At 37.5% G+C, this 13275-nt stretch overlaps 1 protein-coding gene across 1 annotated transcript; it reads left to right on the top strand.

Moving 5' to 3' along the window:
* The first annotated feature begins 6172 nt into the window (after positions 1-6172).
* Positions 6173-12442, top strand: pi15a (peptidase inhibitor 15a). Its single transcript, XM_035413006.1, has 6 exons — positions 6173-6441; positions 6737-7071; positions 8517-8635; positions 8929-9061; positions 9165-9280; positions 10395-12442. The coding sequence occupies exons 2-6, from the start codon at positions 6793-6795 to the stop codon at positions 10528-10530; spliced, it is 783 nt and encodes a 260-aa protein (XP_035268897.1). The 5' UTR covers positions 6173-6441; positions 6737-6792; the 3' UTR covers positions 10531-12442.
* Positions 12443-13275: the final 833 nt, after the last annotated feature.

Consider the following 13275-nt stretch of genomic DNA (forward strand, 5'->3'; position numbering starts at 1 on the left):
AAAGAAAATAAACATAGAAACATCCCATACCTGATACTGAGATGCTGAAGTCCTTTTCCACTCTTTAAAGAATACGCTAGTACACCTGTCTTTTTTACTGAACTGAAAAGTATTCAATTATAAATCTCTCCAAAGGCCTTCCCCATGTGCCCATGTAAGCACACCCAGTTCCTCGTGTTTAATTCCTACCCATTCCCAAATATACAATATTTTCCCAGCAATCAGATTACACTGATACAATTCTGAGAACCAGAGGTTGACCACAGCTTTGCTTCTGGTACAGCTGTGTAAAGACACTGGCTAAAAACCAATGCATACACATTTGTACTGTTGCAGTGTTTCTTTTACTCCTGGCCAATGAAAGCAAATGTGACATTGTAAACTTATTGCCATTTCAACAACCAGTGAATAAAAAGTCCTTATGAACAGTAAATAGTAGCAGTGAAATCGTGGATGATGATGACATTGTTTTGTGAATTTTCATCCTGCATGTTCTCCTTTTCACTGTGCAGTGCACCGTGTGTAAAGTCTTAAACACAGCTGGCATGAGAAGCCTATAGGAACTCAGCTGGAACGAGGCTAGAGGTAGAGAGAATCCTGCCAAGTGAAACCCTCCTTCCCTAGGTGACACTGTTGACAGTTATTCGCCACCTTGTGGGGGCTGCCTGCAACAGTTTTTGGAAAGAGCATTAGTTGCTACACTGTGGGGGTTGCGCTACATTTACATGCATATGTGTCAAATTCAAGGCCCGTGGGCCAGCTACAACCCTCCCACAAATTTTCAAATCAATCCAGATAATCAATTAAATCTGGCCCGTGAAAACTCTCATTGCCTTAAAGCGATGTTAATCTAATCCAGTCACATGTCATACCAATAGCCGTGCACCATATTGAAGGATTGGATAACACTTAATGTAACCTCAACAGAGCACTGCCATTTACTCTGTTTTGGCTATGTCTCTGATGGCCTGCTTTACTGGCATTAAGACTTATTTGGTCCTCATGTTGAAAGACAACAGCAATAGACTCCAAATGCAAATTCTACACCTAGAATGAACTTTAGACCTTTTGTTAGTTCATGGACTAATGATGCAAAGACACGCAGTTGGCCACGAAACAGCTGAGCAGCCAATTTTCAACTTAATTCTGCTTCTCTAAAATGGGGGGACTATGCATGTAATTGCTACACGGTTCACACAACATGGATTTAATACCCTCAAATTAAAGCTGAGAGTCCCACATTCATTTTTAAATTATTTTAAATCCAATGTGATGAAGTACAGAGCCAAAACAACAAAAAATATTTTATACTTTTCATTGTAACTGTATGTGGTTCACTAGAACAATAAGTCATTGAGTTCATTTGTTTATTTCCATTTGTCTATGGAAAATAGACAACAGTATATGAATTCAAAATATTAAGGGTAATGCAATTATTACATATCCAGGGTTACATTCATATTTTGGGTTAAAGCTTTCACATTTTCACCCTTGATTCACAAATTAATGCATTATAACTGGATTTCCTAGCCATACTGAAGCCTGCCAAATTATGTGGGTGGAGTACACAACTTTAAGGCTGTGTCTGGCAGGCAATGAACAGCACTGAACTTCCTGATCTGTGATTTCTGCAGCATCTTACTGCACTGGCATCTTTCTTGCTTTTAGGGGCCACAGAGGGGGAGAATAAAGGAAACTTGGAACAATCTGATGTAAGTAAATAAATTCTGCTGAAAAAGTGTGTATTCTTTTCCACACAACTCTCGGGCTCTGCTTTCTTCAAACTAACACTGTTGATATTTTATTCTATTGGTAATACTCGGGATTTCAGTCTCATATTATTTTAGTAGATGAAATCTAAAGAACTGCTTGTGGAGTATTGCCAATATGGAAAGGTAGGCATAACTGCCATTTGACCATAACAAGTCATGGATGTCCAGTTATAGAAAAGTTCACTTTAAAACTCACCTCCTATTCAACTCATTCTCCCAAGTCTTCCCCTCCAACTTTATAAACATAGTGCCCGGCTGCTGGAGGACTCATTTGGTCAAGGCATGCTGTGTTGCATGGATGAGTCCCATGGTCTTGGATAAAATCCGGGCCTTGTGAGTGCCAAGTCTTGCTGGTAGTTCCATATATTGATGCGCAATTAGTGTTTGTATTGCCCAGGGTATGGGAGGGTTCAGTCGGTTGAGAACAAGGCATCTGGATTCTTTATCCAATAAATGACTTAACCCCTTCTGTAGTGCCCCCCCCCCCCCCTTTTTTTAACACAAGCCTGAAAACGACATACCCAAAATAAATTGGTAACTATTCTTGAACCCTTTTGACTGCAGGCATAATCCTGATCTCTTCTGAAAAGTAACCTTTGGGAGTTTGTTTTGGCTTGTGGTTGTACCTGGTATCTAGTCAAATGCACTCTAAACTATAAATTAAAATGAAGTAATGTATCAAGTTACAACTTATATTCACATTTGATCTAAAGACAAGGTCCAGCTACCTTAAGAAAGCAAATGTCACATAATGTACATGGGGAAGTCACACTCACAAAAGAAATTAATGAAAGGAAATACCAAACCACAGCCTGTTTCTACCCAAAATAGTCAAAGAAAACCAAGTAAAGACCAAAGGACAGCTGAATACTCCAAAAAGCCAGGGATGGAAATGTAAAAATGCCAGGTGAGCTGTAAGACAAACACGTCAATTCCAACGCGCACCAAACACCACACAACACCAGGCCCAGACGTAAAGTTCAGACTCGTCAGGATGGCAACCACAGATTTTCCACCCCAGAATGGCCACCGCAACAGATGTTAAACACCTAAGAGCTACTTTCTTCCTTCTGACCCTGAGTCTAATTGTAACATCCACTCTAACAAAAAGATAAAGAAAAGTCTCAATTTTTAAGCAGTTCTACGAGGGAGGGGTGCATGGTTGAGAAAGAGAGAGGAGGTCAACCTGGCTGCGGTGATTTGGTGAAGTGTGAAGTGTGGGGCTGTGCTTGCAGACAGGGACTTGTCTGAAAACTAGAAAATGTACATATTAAAGTTTCCTTATGTTTTTGGAAGCAGGGCTAAGCTCTATGATATTATTATCAAAATATATAAAGGATCCAACGTGACTATGTTCGAAAGTAATCCAGCTCAGCTATCAAAGAAAGAAGCATGGAAGTTTTTCCAAATACTCCTGACAAGATGGATTTCTGAAGACAAATAATTGTTAAATTTTGCTTGCTGTGATCTCCACCTTCAGGTAAATCATTTTACATGTAACAAACCAAATCGTACCACATTAAATACCCCACTACCATCAACATGTCAAACATTCCACAATTTCATGTGACATTTATTATATAAAACCAGGCCTGCTCCTTATTTATAAGCATACTGAATAATAATAATACAAATATTTTGAGAATGCATTTAGTTGCTCTCCAATATAAAATGGGATCAAGTCCATGACTGAACATGTCTTCTGCTGTGGAGTCAAAGCTGTTTTCAGTGTCCTCCTCAAAGTCCTCCCTATTCACCAAGATGAGTCTTCTGTTTAGATGCATTGCAAAATAAATTCAGTTGTAAAACAAAAATCTTTGTATAAAGTCACAAGAACTGTTTTGCCAGTGCATAACGTTCTTAGCATGCATACTGAAAAAATGTATGGTGTGTTTACGCAGGAGAAACGACGCACGTCCTTTTATGAAACCCTGACAACCTGTAATATACACCATTAGAAACATCATTTCATTGGCTAAAATTCTACTCAGTTGTCACTATTATAGCTTTACATTGGCTAATTGTGTATTGGGAAGAATTAATGCTGTCCATGTTGAGTTGTTGCGTGCGAATGGTGGGTGCCAATGGTTTTACTGAGGGACTGCTTGGCCTGTACTGGTCAGCGAACCTTGTAGGTAGGCTCATCTTCTTTCAAAGAGTATACCGTCGTTAAACCAGAGACAGTAACATTTCATATATACACAGTACTGTCGCAGTGTATGCAATAGTGAAATGGACAATGATTATAATTTGTCCAGAGAATTGGTAAATTAACAACGCATAATCAATGGATGTTAAACTGAGCATGGTTTTTATATTAAAACATACTATGCCTTCTATTTGCTGGACGCTTACCGTGATAAGGATATCGACTTCACCTTGATTTGTGTTGTCTTTAGATTTTCAAAATGCATTGGAGGTGAGGCCCCCCAAACCTGTTTTGCCTCCCCACATTACAAAATAAGTAACTGCACTCCCTAAAACATTAGCAATAGTGTACAGAGATTGAACCATGAGTTTTAACACTTTCAAATGGTATATTATGTGACCAGACTGATTTAAAATTTCACTCAAAAAATGGAACGAATGCAAATAAACCCACCCTGGCCCGAATACTTATTGGTTCCGAGAACATCCTGGAAACCAGGAAAAACTGTGGCCCTCCAGGACTGGAGTTTTGAAACCTGTGTTATATGGCTTACAAAATACAACATAGACATATGTCTATACATAAAGATCACCTTCTGTAATTATAATTACAATTGACAAATTGTGATTTATTCACTAAGTTAGGAAACAAATTTGTACGTTTTCACACACAATTTAGTTGCATTCCTCACTCTCATACATGAGTGCTTTTCAACCCATGTCCTGGCACAAATTAATAACTGGGAATTACAATTGCTATCATGGTTTCCCTCTGTGTTCAAGCCCAGGACTGTTCCAAGGACTCAGAATTATGTAAGCATAAGAGATGCTGAGAGCAACACAGGTTGTGTTTATGTTGGTTTGTTAAGTTACAGGTTTTAGAGACCATTTATATGGGCGTTTTGAAATTCTTTAGGCAGGGTTGTCAAAGCAACGGTGAAAAATACTGGAATTGAACCCTGGTAGCTAGCTGACTTACTAAATTCAAACTGTGCAGCTACTTTACTGGAGTCAAATTGATTCACTTAGTTGTTCCTTGTGGTCATTATTTTGCTATAATATTCATTATCTGAACATTATTGGAAAGTTACATCTTCAGGTGAACCTATGCACCAAAGTTCCTTAAGCATATCAAAGTCAAAATAAACAAATAAATAGATTCTAGAAGCATTCAGTCAATACTGATCAACAGAGAGCAGATCTGTAATTAAAGTTTATCAAAACATACAAGCACAAAGAGAGGTAGGTCATCATTCATGTTCTGTGTACCTTTCAAACCTTTCAACCAAAACATTAATTCAGATTCAGAGTTATTTGTATTACAGCATTGGATGGACTTATTTGACTGTAAAGTTCACATGGCATAAAGTTATTAAATTATGTTTGACATTAGGCACAATGGTTATGTGTATAATAGACTTTTATAATCAAGTAATTTATTATTAAGTGACAAAAAGCACTAACATAGGAAATGTAGGCAAATTGATTTTCTGACTGGCAAATTGGCTCACATTTTATGTGAAAGGACACAGTATTACAGACCTCATTGCAGGTCACGTCCAAGAAATTTGAGAAAATGTCAACTGGTTCACAGAAAAAAATGAGGAGGGGAAATCACTCCTGCGTCATGTTACTTCAATGTTCCCCAGCCGCCAAAGAAAATAATGACGCTTGGCAAATCCTGGCCGAAAATCATATTGGATCTAAACTCTGGGCAAGTGTAATCTTTATAATGTAAAACATATGAATAGAGAAACTAAGTAAAAATTGACTTCAAACTGATATTCACCTGTTAGATCGATGTATTTCTTCATAATTGTCTAGACCCGTCAGTGGCCTGCTACCTAATAGTTGTCTACATTTTTGGGGAAATGTTCAGCTTTTCACGACAGTATTTAAGAAAAAAGTGACAGAACTGTTTCGTACATTAGGCCGCTCTAACGTCCTCGTGGGTTGAAGATAATGCAATTAAAATTCTTAATACGTCACGTCTAGGAATAGCCTAGCTATAATGCACTATTAGGCAACTTTTATTTATCCTAATTAAAAATTCTTGGAGGAGCCATTTGAACATTTAAGAATACCCACACCTCAAGTTCACACACACAATGACTAATTGTCCTATGCAAAGCTCTTCACTTAAGAACCCACATTAAACCGGCAATCCGGGGTACTAGACTATTCTCTTTTTCACTGAGTCCAGCTGTGCAAACCTAAACCAGATGTTTTGATTAAGAGAGTTGTAGGTCTGCCAGGACTGGGAAGAAGAAACAAAACAGTACGCTTCCAAATGTTTTGTTTCAGGTGATAGGGAGGGATCTAGCACACCTTCAAAGACGTAGCGCTTCCCGCACTATAGCTGCTTGCAATATATAAACTGGGCCACTCGAACAGTGGTCTGAGATCTCCTATAGGGTTAGCAAGAAGCCACATCCCTGTTAACATCACACTTACTTGGTAACGGAGAACATAAGAACTCGTCTGAGAACCCTGCAAGTACACCATTCTACTCTTTCAGAAGGTAAGATGTGTTCAAGAGTGTATTCTATGTAGTTTCCCATGCAATTGGGACTTATCATTTATTTGGCTATACGCATTAGTATCTAATAGTAATAATAATAATAATAATAATAATAATAATAAATGCAATATTAGAGACATACAACTCTGAATTAGCCTACCGCAACTACGATTGAGTGGAGGAATTTCTTCATTCGACGGACACTTGATTAAACAATTTGGTAGTCGGATTCCCACACTACTGACTGAGTTTTTTTTATTTTTTTTTTAAATGTTCTTTGCTTTTCTCTTTTCAGTCAGCGTCTTGAATTGGATTATATTTATCTGTCCAGCGCTGAGGCAGATAAATCCAATGATGAAGGAGATCTGCTTCCACATAGACATGCTGCTTCTATGCATAGCCTGCGGAGCAAGTGCATGGGCAGTGAATAATTCCTCCGTTCCTCAATCACCATCAGCCGCCAATCTCGCAGATATTGGCTCAGCGCTGAAGTTTCACGTAGAGTCAGCGAATATCCCAAAAGCCAGACGGAGACGTTACATTTCACAGAACGACATGATCGCAATCCTAGATTACCACAATAAAGTAAGAGGAAGGGTCTTTCCACCGGCATCTAACATGGAGTATATGGTGAGTTTCTCTGTATCGCAAAATGTGTATTTTGGTAGACCTGTGACGCGAACGTTTTAAGGAAGACGAAATAAACAAGAAATAAACAAAAAATGTTGGAGAAAACTAGCATGCATTCATGTTTGGCAGACGAATAGTTTGTTGCCCGCATATTAATTCTTTGAAGTAAGGACGTATTCTGTCTGAAGGTGAAAATGCAGCGGGCGATTTTGTGTGGGTGCAATGCAGGACATCCAAATACAGTTCCTCCAGAACTCAAGTCAGAGCAGCAGTTGCGTTTCCGTTTTCTTTTTCTTTTTTCTCAGGCTGCATTCTAGGAATGTCTCTTTATTCACATACTGAGCAGTATAAAAGAGTGACTTTGCACGAGTATTATTTCACTAGCATGTATAGTACAGTTAGACAACGCAGGATGTTTATGTGCCACTACAGTGCATCTTGAAATCTATTTGACACCGACAGCTGTTGAGCAGATTTGATTGGTCTGGACCACCAAAGAAGAACCGTTCCAAAAGGTCGCGCAGTTCAGAGTGAAGCCAAAATTACGCGGTCAAGAGAGGGTTTTTGCTTGTAATAGACGTCTATTCAAAGCGGGCAGTGGCAATAAAGAGTCAAATTCCAAGGATTGTTGCATATGAATAATCAATGACAGTTAATTGTCCTATTGTTTAGTCTTTGCTTCAGATAATTTAAATATCTGGATGTAAGTTTGTTTTGCACACGTGTGCCATGTTTGTGAACAAATAAATGACACCATTTTATATGTAAAATCTATTTTTATAAATCCTAGTCAGATTTGTACATTTCACCTCATGAAATGGCTAAGAGTCTGATTTAGGATGGGGTCTAACATATTTGCGTGGTGTGGGGGATAGCATAGTGGCCTCCTGACAAGAATGTTGCTGGTTCAGATCCTGGCCAGGGCCTTTCTGTGCCTTTTATGCCATGCATAAATAAAGGTTAATACATAATAATGAATAGCTGGCTGAAGAGCACAGATTGTTTACTTGATACAAAGCAAATTATGTGGTCTGGTGAGATGAATATCAGCTTGTGTACCTATTATCTCACAAGTGGACTCTTGCATTTGCTGCACAATCTCACAGGGGGAATTTTCACGGCACCATTCATAAGTACTAACAACACACTTTCCTACTTGATGTCTCAGATGCTAGTGCACAACCACCATTTTTGAAGTGCCTCACTGTGTTTGTATGTTTGTTTTTGCTGGATGTGTCATTGTGTGAACAATGTGTGTGTCCTTGTTATAACATCTCAGAACAAAATAATTCTCAGAAGAAGTAAAAATTACAATAAGCATTTTCCCCTTTTCCAGAATGCTTTGTATTGGTAATTTACTGCACAGAGTTTATGGGACTTAATGTATTTAAAATGTATTTACTGCTTCAGATGTAAACAGTGTCTCATGTTCTTGACTCATTCAGGTTTGGGATGAAAATCTTGCTAAATCCGCAGAGTCTTGGGCCTCAGCATGTCTCTGGGAACATGGACCTCAGTATCTTCTGAGATTCCTTGGTCAGAACCTCTCTGTCAGAACCGGACGGTATGTAGACACATTTAACACGTATTCCCAAGTTTATTTCACTCACCAAACTCACATATCTGTAAATGTGCATGTGTTAAATCATGTTTAAACATGTAAGCAAAATCACAGGGAAATTTGAAACCTACAGTACCTGTAACCCCCAACTTCTTGCCTCCAAATCTGAGCTACCGTACAGAACAGCATAGAGCATTGTGATGAGATTGGACCGGGCTGTAGTTCTCTCTGAGATGGCCAGCTAAAAAATAAAATAAATGATGGTGATAACCCCCCAATAATTTCCATGCTTCCAGTTATCGATCCATTCTTCAGCTGGTGAAGCCTTGGTATGATGAAGTCAAGGATTATGTTTTCCCATATCCTCGTGACTGCAACCCCAGATGCCCCCTCAAGTGCTATGGAGCCATGTGCACTCATTACACACAAGTAAGTAATGACCACAAGCGGTGGTAACCTTTCTCTCTGGCCATATTTAACATGCTGTGAGAAAACCAAGCCTACAGATGACTGTGCCCTTTGTTTATTACAGATGGTGTGGGCTACATCAAATAGAGTTGGATGTGCTGTGCACACGTGTCATAATATGAATGTATGGGGAGCTGTTTGGAAGAGAGCAACATACTTAGTGTGCAATTATTCACCAAAGTGAGTATATTCATATTTATTTCCTGTAATGTAACCTAAAGTGTAATTGAATGTTTCTACTGTGAACTAATCCCTCCTGGGCCTCCCTCAAGTAAAGATTTTGTTATTGTTCGTCATAAATACTTCCATCTGCCTACTTACTTTAGAAACGTTGGTATGGCCTACCAAACTGTGTCTTCAAATTCTTTTTTTCTTATTCCCACGTGGTTTCATGCTATGCGCAATATAAAATAATATCTGATTGACTAATTGGCTCATGGCCAAATATGAGTTAATGCCAGATTTTTATCAGCATATACTAAGATTTAGCCAGTGGCACTAAGATAATTGTGTGTATAGTATTGCACTCAAAATTCCTTTGCTTTAAATATAAACTTTAATGTTTGCAGATTGACCAAAGCTAGAAGTTTAAAATACAGCTATGTAGGAAACTGGTCCAGATCCCATAGTGATGCTCTACATTGTGGCTACCTGCCTGCCCCACCTACAGTGCATTGGCACATTAAAATATTAGGGGTTTATTATGCCACACTTAATGATATCCTGTCAGGAGGTAAAACAAGACTTTGGCCCAGAATCAATGTATCCCAAGTACACATTCATTATGAACAAATTTGCACACATGCTTAAGTCCTTAACTTAATCCCTATTTGAGAGGGAGAAACTACATTGTGAGTTGATTGAGTACAAGCCCTTCTGTATCTGGTTTAATATTTTTCTTAGCCTTTTCTTTGTCACATGGTTTGTGGTTCAGACGTGTCTGTAGTGCTTTAAAGCTTATACAGCAACAATGAATCACATCCACTCAACTGTCCACATTGTTGTAGCCAGTTAAAGTAGATGGCAACAAATAGAAGCAGATGGATAATTTGACCAGGAAACAGAAGCGCCAACTCTACTTATACAGTACGCGTAATGGCCAGTGGAGTCATCATTGACTTGACTTGGACAGAGGTAGACTGTCTTTAAACGTTTTAATTAACTGTCTAATATAAGTCTAATATTATTTAAAGTGTTCTATAAAAGTCAACTATTAAGGGATCTGGTTGAATGCAGCATGATGTTCCATTTTCCATTTTTATGTAATAGTTTCCTTTTAAAAATCTGTTTTCAGGGGGAACTGGATTGGAGAGGCGCCTTACAAAGTAGGTGTTCCATGTTCAGCGTGTCCTCCAAGCTATGGTGGCTCATGCAGCAACAACATGTGCTTTCCTGCTGTGAACTCAAACTACCTGCACTGGTTCAAATAAACACAGTGCACAATGCACAAGCTAGCACCCCACCAGAAAGACATTTTTCAAAAGATTTGCACATCATTCCTATATCACTATATTTTGTATATATGGGAATATTTAAAATACGACCACACTTTGAAAGGCAGAAAATGCTGTTTTGATGACAGTAATATAATTCTACGTTGCTGCAAGTGTACATACAATGAGTTATTGATATTAGGTGTATGCAATAATCTGTGGTTTATCTTTAGGTTGCATTGTGTTGATTGGGGGAGAAAGGATTTACCTTGTTGAAAACAAATTTAGAATGTGTCATTCTGAAAATGGTGCTGATGATATGAAACAGTTGTCTTATATGAAACAACTAGTTTTGTGTTCAGGACTGCTGTATTGGTGCAACATTAACCATACTTCTAATCTAAATGCATTTTGTAAATTTGACTTAAAGTAATTCTTTCAAATGATGGCTGCCAATTCTGATCAGTTACTGTACTTATCCATAGTATGGGTGCTAAAATGGAGCCTAAGCTCCTGATGTTGCTGTTTGTCCTCACCATAAACTTTATCTTGGCAGACACAGTCAGTGTCAGTACGAGGGTAGGCTGGGACATGAAGTTTTCCTACAGTACATTGTTAAAAATATAAGCTTACATCAGGAAGAGTAATCATTACATACCAGTGTGTGAGGCTGTTCTCCTTACTGTACTCTCCATTTAGGAATTAAAGGCTGCTCTATTTCAGTGTTATTATAACTATTCCTAAATGTGTAGGGCCTTAAATATTGCTAAAATTATGTGTAAAATCTGAAAACAATAAATTCAATTTGACAGTTATAGCCAGATAAAAGAGAGGTAAGGGACGCAGTCAGAATCTACCTAGTTATATGCATTTCAAGGTATTTATGCAACTGTGAGAAAATGTTATTCATTATATATACAATGTTTTTGTGTTTTGTACTGTTCAGTAACTTATGACAACTTTATATTATCTCTAAACTTTATATATAACATGTTCTTATTTAAAGTTAGCGGATAAACATTTCTGCACTTGGTTGAATTACCTGAGACAAGTAAAGCATTTTAAAAGAGGTGGTAGAGGTTGTCAGGTAAGGAAATGGCCACTCAGCTGATGTTCTAACTTTGACGAGATTTTAGTGAACAGAGAACATACAGTGCCCTTTTGCACCTTATTTAAAAAAAAAAAAAAGATTTCCAGAATACAAGGAAATTAGTTTTGTTTGTACAGATTTTAATCGTATATCTTTAGCATGATTATCCTTATACAGTATATTATCCATAAATTAAATTAAAATTTCTGATTTAGTTTTAAGCATATTTGAGCAAATGGGTACACTTACGTGTAGAAATTGCTCAAGATTGTTGAAGTTGTTCAAAAAATAATGCAGTTTCTAATAAATATTTTTCCATTAGTTGGACAGGTAAAATGTATTATGTGGTTCTCTAAGGTAAAATGAATACATTTTTAGACCTACAATTGTCTAAAAAGCTGAAAAGACATAAAAGGCTTTAAGTTCATAAAATACATACCATGTAAATTATTAATCTTCTGAGTGCCTTTTATGGAATTGAATCTCATGTGAAGCATTGGTTATAGCTAGAGAATAGTCAAAGGCATTTGGTCGAAATTCAAATACAATTCAAACTGGTTTCTATTTTGAAGATGTTAACCCTAAGGTATGGGCCTGCTGATTGACTGAGAAACTGCATATATTTTGGAAAACAGTTGTAAATATTACATTTTTTTGACCATACTAGTATAACTGCAGAAATTGCATAGAATTTGAATTTTTTGTATAAATGTAGAATTGAATGAATAGTAACTCAACTTTAATCGCACTGAATGTTTGCTTTTGAATATTTCTTTTGTATTTATGATTTTTTTTAAAAATTGAAATGTGCTTCTGATGTTACCAGTTGTTTTTTATATTGTTAAATAAAGATAAACTTTTGCTTCCTTATATCTCCAGCTGTGTGGTGATGTATGACAAGGGTGACCGCACATATCCGTTTAACATAGTAAGCATTATTACAGATCCATATTTAGATCAATGCATACTCCATAAATAATCAGAAACAAATCATCCTTTCTTAAGTGAGGACCTCCGGGGCCTTTCCACTTTTCTGTATATATAATATGATCAATCAAGAAACCAAAAGTGTCACCCCACTGTTTGGTATTTTGGTTTATATACAAGCTAATTTAAAATGACTTCCTAGACATTGTGTAGCATATGAACAAAACAGGAACATAGCATTACATTAAAACAATTTCATGTTAAAAAAAAGTTGGCCATGCAGATCTGTGTCTACAAAAACAAAAAACAAACAAAAAAACTGCTGCATAGGGTTCTGGGTTTAGTTTGGAGGCCTTCTGTTTGGCATTTTTCCTGTGAAACTGTCAACCTCTGTACCAGAGCTGACATTTGCCTCAGCAGCATATAGCCCTTTCACAGCTTGAAATACTCTCGAGGAGAAAACTATGTGAAAATCTTGGAGAAGTATAATTCCATAAATGTTTTGATCTATTGGACAGACTTAGCAGTTCCTCTGCAGACATTCTGTGGGCCCAGGTCCAGCGCCATACCAACGCTAGGAGGCCATCAGACTCCTTGATCTTGGAGTTTAGCAGGGTTGGATGAGTATGCATCCTGTCGACAAATATAAATTGTAAGATGTATCCATTTGAGATTGACAAAGACAGACACCTGGGTGAGACAAGTGGAAGTTTAAAGTAATTTCA

This window comes from Anguilla anguilla, chromosome 4 (genome assembly GCF_013347855.1).
Source record: "Anguilla anguilla isolate fAngAng1 chromosome 4, fAngAng1.pri, whole genome shotgun sequence".
Classification (NCBI taxonomy): Eukaryota; Metazoa; Chordata; class Actinopteri; order Anguilliformes; family Anguillidae; genus Anguilla; species Anguilla anguilla.

Bases quoted from the DNA above. Each gene is read 5' to 3' on its own strand.
- pi15a (XM_035413006.1), top strand. From the start codon at position 6,793: ATGATGAAGGAGATCTGCTTCCACATAGACATGCTGCTTCTATGCATA. The intron at 8,636-8,928 runs GTATGTAGACAC...CCATGCTTCCAG, and splicing joins CTCTCTGTCAGAACCGGACG to TTATCGATCCATTCTTCAGC. The intron at 9,281-10,394 runs GTGAGTATATTC...ATCTGTTTTCAG, and splicing joins GTGTGCAATTATTCACCAAA to GGGGAACTGGATTGGAGAGG.